Genomic DNA, 5,661 nt, shown 5'->3' with positions numbered 1-5,661 from the left:
GGTCAGCATTAGACAGGTACACCGCCATCCTTTGAAGAAGATGAAGTGTTTGGAAGACTTATCCTTGCTTTTGTTCATATGATATACGTGTATAACACTTGTATAACTTTACTTTCAAACAAATGTAAAGGATTCTATGTAATGTAATGTTTTGTGTTTACTATGCTTACTATGTACATTGGTTGCGATATTCATGACGTTCTCCGCCTCGGAACGTTTCCGCCTTCGGTTTCGGGGTGTGACAGAGGAGGCGAATGTCAGATTTGCAACTTCTATTCTGAAAGAGAAAGCCCGTGAATGGTGGGAGGAGGTTGGCCATGCCTTAGGAGGCGAGGCTATTGAGGAGATAACTTGGGATGATTTTATGGTGTACCGTGATGAAAATTTATTGAGAATTTCTCCAGGATCGTAGTTCCATTGACCATTTTGGCCGTTGTGAAAAAAACATCGAGTTATTAGTAGTCATGTATTCAAGCTTAAAATTGAAAATGGTAATTATTTTATTAAGAATTAGTGAGATACAGCTACAGTGAGCAGGCAATTAGGTTTATCAAACCAAACACTAAAGGAGGAAACAGCTACCTCGATTTCTTGATTCCAAATGGCCGCAAACGATTTTGCAGGCTTGAATGTGTTAAACAGTCTAAACCAACAAACAATAACCGAAAACATAAAAGGTTGTTGATATGAAATTCCAAAAAAAAATCTTGCAAACCATATATCATGGAATGTAACGAGTAAGAATCATTCCATTCTTCCATCATTCATTCATTCTAGTCTATCAAAGTAAACAGATCCTAACAAAATTCAAGACGAAACAACAAAATAAGTAAATATTTTAGTAAAATTACAATGGAACTATTAGAGTAAGCACCTAAATTTGTTGTAGACTTCTTCAGCTCAGTTTTGGTTGTCACGTAACAACCCCCAAAAACGCAAATTCAGTTCAATCACTCCCTCATCTCTTCTTGTAATGAGTAATAACAATTCCAAACATCTATAGCCTTTCATATAACAACTCACTAAAAAAAACAAATAATTAGCAACAAGCTGTACATGTTTTTTTGCTTTATTAGTTTCAATCCGACCTACGTTGATGTCCACATCAAAGTTGCATAAGAATGTAGAAAAGATATCAAGTGCCACTCACAAGGGAAATCATTTGATCACATAAGAAAACCCTCGTACACGAAAGCCCTGCACAAATGAAGTCACAAAATGAAAACAGATGAACTAAGCAGAAATCAATTTAAAAAAAAAAAATCTAAGTTGTAACCTGATAGATCCCAGACGAAGAAGATTAGGCAAAAGGCCGATAACTACCTCCACCGGAACCGACAAATTGATTGCACGTATTTTTAATTCAATATGACTGTTCACATCAACATTCACATATGATACCGATTTGAATCCTTTCAATTCCCTTCATGTTAAACCAATCTTAGCATCACATTCCTATCTAATTCCCTAAACAATTTAATCATATTCACCAAGAAAAATAATTGTTTAAACAAATGAAATCAAAATAAATAAAACAAAAAAAAACCTTAATTTCAAGAAAAGTGTAAACAAATATCATATTATAATATTTTAATATTTCATTTTAGATTGTAGTCAATAAGAGACGAAAACTTTACTTATTGGTAAGTAAATCATAAATTAAATTTTTATTTGAAATGGAAAAGAGTAATCTACTCATATATTAATCCTAAATATATACACGATATGTCTAAAATGAGACTTGAACTCTTAACAAAATGAAATGATTTCAATAAACAAACATATGAATGATACTTTTAAACAAACATATGACGATACTTTTATTATCTAAGGTTTCAATCTTTCAGTTTGCATCAAATTATGGTGCTCACAATTATCATTAGAGTCGGAAAAGGAAATGTAAAACAAATATACTAAGAAGAAGTGAAAATTAAAATCAATATAAATGAAGAATCTACCTTTCTAAACAAATGGTATTTAATTTCAAAGGCAACGTTATAATCAGACAAAAAAAAATTAAAAAAAATGTTTTTTTTTTGTTATTTGGTTCAGACATTTCTTCAAACAGGTGGTGGGTATAGATACGAAGACACACATACAGAGATAAAGTCGAAACAACAAGTTGACATGAAGAATATGGAAAAATGTTTGTGTTTGCAACCTTGTAAAAACGATAATCAAATTTAAATTACACCTGGTACTCAAAACAAATCAACATGGAGAGGAAAAAACAGTTCTGATTTGTTAAGTAGGAGGGAATTGAACATCAATAACATAGATTTGAGTATAAAAGACAATTACATGAATATATGCATAAGGTAAGATAAGCCTAGGGATCCAAAGCTTCATTAAGAAGATAGGGATTTCACCTCCGATGCTACTAAAATCGCCTTTTTTTTATACATCAACAAATCTTCATCGATCCTACTTCCGATTCATCTGTAAATTAGAAGAAGGCTGCAATCAACAACCGGTTTCCACCGTCGGTTTTCGCCACCTCCTGCTTCATCGGTTCGTTGGGTGGTGGTGTCAATCTTAACAGGTAAGCCACACAAAAACCCTAGAAAATCAGAAAAAATTACTTTATGGAGCACATCTAAATATGAAGGAAGCATTGAACCGGTGACACCGGGATGGCTGCAAACACCGGTTGCAATATCCGACTAGAATGCCTCCTGAGTTGCCCTGCCAAAATACTACCCTCAGTTTCACCCGATACTCGATAACGCAAAATCTTTTAAAAAATAAAACACATCATCGCTTCAATATCGGGAAGGAACCATCAAAATCGGAACCCATCAAAGGAAGAAAATGGTGGGTTTCGAAAACGATGAATAGCAGAAGTAGTGAAAAAAATTAAGGAGTGCCTAGTGGTGCTTCATAAAGACGGTGGAGATGGCGGTGCTGGATCGCGTCTACAAAGAAACAGTCACACACATGGTTGAAGAAGGATCGAGATGAAGGTGGTATGTTAATGCTACTATATGGTAATAAAAACGGTGAAGAATAACACTGATATGAACGTGATTGGCCAACAAAGCAGTGAAGCAAAATAAAACAACACGTGACCATTAAAATATAGATATTGACAGAAAAGAACCACAAACCAAAAAATAGACATAAATAAACATACTCATATAAATAGAGGACCATATTTGCCATAAGGTTAGAACTTCACAATTCCTAATTTTAGACATTTTTAATATATATATATATATATATATATATATATATATATATATATATATATATATATATATTCATAATAAATGAAGGTTTTTTTTGTCACATGTCAATCTTTCATGAGTTTTTTGACAGTTATCATTTTGTCAATTTTTGGTTTGTTTTAATTTTTAAAATTAAAGCAATATATAATTATATATGTAAAATATTAAATATCATATATGTGACATTAAATTGCAATAAATAGGTTTCTTCCTTTTTTTTATTTTAAAGTTATATATTAAAAAATAATTTATGTTTACATTTTAATGTTTAATCTTTTTTTAAATCAATCCGTGTAATACACGGGTCTCACACTTATTATATATATATATATATATATATATATATATATATATATATATATATATATATATATATATATATATATATATAATAAAATAAAATAAAACAAATAAATAACTAAATTCAGTTTTTGAATATCATTAGAGTTAAAAAATTAAACAAAATTGCTTTTGGCTATTCTAGAATGGAAGCATCTTCGCCATTTCATTGACATTTGTGAACAACCCTACTTGCCTATAAGGTAGAAACGATTTCCTCTTTCCGACTTCATTTTCTGCTCTTTTTCGCACGTAAAATAGCTCATGAACAGGAGTTTGAGTCTTCAACTTACCGGCGACTTTGGAAACCTCACCGGAATTCCTCTTTTGCTTAGGAGTTAACAACACCAAAGCATCCTTCCCTTCACTGTTGCTTCGCCGGAGCATATACCGGAGCTTCCACTTCTTCAATAGAGACCCCGTAGAACTACTCTTCTTAATTTTAGTCATAACAGATGACGATCCACCTTCCGTCTTAGGCCTCCACACGCAGAAAGTTCCAGAAGGTAGAACTTCCAAGTCGTCGGCATCTGATGATGAACACGATGAAGATTCTTCTCCTTCTTCAATAAAAAGCTTCCGTAACTGACCAGTAATAGAACCAGAAGCATTAATTTCATTATCCTTTGATTTAGCTTCATCGTTCACTAGAAGATCGCGATTGAAAAGAGGAAAAATAGTCCAGCCTTGCGAATCGATCTCTTTTGCTGAAACTTCTTCTTCACTTAAATCCAACGAGAATCTAAAATCGTCTTCATCGGAATCCCCAGATTCACGAAATCGACTGGCCTGTTCTTCACGGATGACTTTGGCGATAGCCATGGATGTTGAAGTATCAGAAGCGTAAAAACTGAAGCTAGGACTGGATCCAGAACCTTCGATTTCCCCCTGTTGTTCCATATCGCTGAATTATCTAGTAATCTTTTGGTGTATTTATGTGAGCAAATTGATAAATGAGATGGAGACTTTGGTAGAGAGGGTATTTATAGAGATGACTTTACTTGCCACCAACGACGTTGCTATTTATTTTTCACTTCTTTCTTTTTTCTCTTCTTCTAGAAGAGAATCGAGTAGCAGCTGACATAATCGTTTACGTAAGCAAATTGTTAAATGTATTGTTATTCTCCCGTCTCGCTCTATGTATGATTTTTGGGCTAATAATTAACGTAAATAAAATATTTTATAATCAGAAATATTTTAGAACCTCATAAATTAGAGGGTTAGTTGAGTTTGGGACTTATTTTTGTAGTTAATTGATATATTTTATAAATATAAACTGAGAAGTAATAATCATTATAACTACGATAACATGGATATTATAAAGTTATGTATTTAGTATTACAAAGAGAAATAAAATGAATATTAATGGATGGTTCTATTCCAATAGCTGGAATTTGCATGTGAAAATAATGTTTGAGACATTTATTTGACTTAATTTCTCATTAGTTATAGTATTTACATATTTTCACGAATGGTATAATGTTAAAACGATAAATTAAAGTTACTGCCTATAATCCGGCTACACAAATGGAAAGCGACAAGTTGAATTTTGTATCAAAACGGGTGACTTAACTTTTTTATTTTTTTTATTTTTTTTTATAAATAAGTGTTATATTGAATATAACTATAAACATTATATAATGTAAATAAAAATTATTTTCTTAGTTTATAACTTGAGGTTAGTAATTTAAAAAATAAACGGTTATATGGTAGTGGTATAAACGAGACGAGACAATTAATAAGAAAATCGAGATCGACTTAGAAAATACTTAAAACCGACTTGACTTTAATCGAGTCAAACTTGAGCTAATTGAACCCCTTATTGAACCGTGCTCGAGTAGTAAAATATCTGATCGGTAAAGTTCATAATCTTAATTGATTATGTATAAAATTACATTTTTATCTTTTTATAGATATTTTTAAATATTTTTAAACTACTGAATAAAACTCTTTTAAAATTTTTTGAGAAACCTTTTAACCCAAACACAATTTAAAAACTCGCTATTGTATATTTCTTTTTCTAGCCTACTATTGCATGTTGGTTATCACTAAAAATAGGTTCGTTATTACGGATTTACAGTACATAATAACTATT

At 31.6% G+C, this 5,661-nt stretch overlaps 1 protein-coding gene and 1 long non-coding RNA gene across 2 annotated transcripts; both read right to left on the bottom strand.

Moving 5' to 3' along the window:
• Positions 1 to 642: 642 nt before the first annotated feature.
• On the bottom strand, positions 643 to 3,077 carry LOC122196377 (uncharacterized). Its single transcript, XR_006187743.2, has 3 exons — positions 2,370 to 3,077; positions 1,277 to 1,423; positions 643 to 1,197 (listed from the first exon to the last, which is right to left on the bottom strand). It is a non-coding gene; the product is annotated as an uncharacterized LOC122196377 (long non-coding RNA).
• A 630-nt stretch (positions 3,078 to 3,707) lies between these two features.
• Positions 3,708 to 4,466, bottom strand: LOC111884830 (uncharacterized). Its single transcript, XM_023881131.1, has one exon. It carries the CDS (start codon positions 4,464 to 4,466, stop codon positions 3,708 to 3,710), a length of 759 nt encoding a protein of 252 aa, XP_023736899.1.
• Positions 4,467 to 5,661: the final 1,195 nt, after the last annotated feature.

Source organism: Lactuca sativa, chromosome 3, assembly GCF_002870075.4.
Source record: "Lactuca sativa cultivar Salinas chromosome 3, Lsat_Salinas_v11, whole genome shotgun sequence".
NCBI classification, from domain to species: Eukaryota; Viridiplantae; Streptophyta; class Magnoliopsida; order Asterales; family Asteraceae; genus Lactuca; species Lactuca sativa.
Note: the sequence above shows the minus strand (reverse complement) of the source record. Positions and strands in the feature narration are given on the sequence as shown.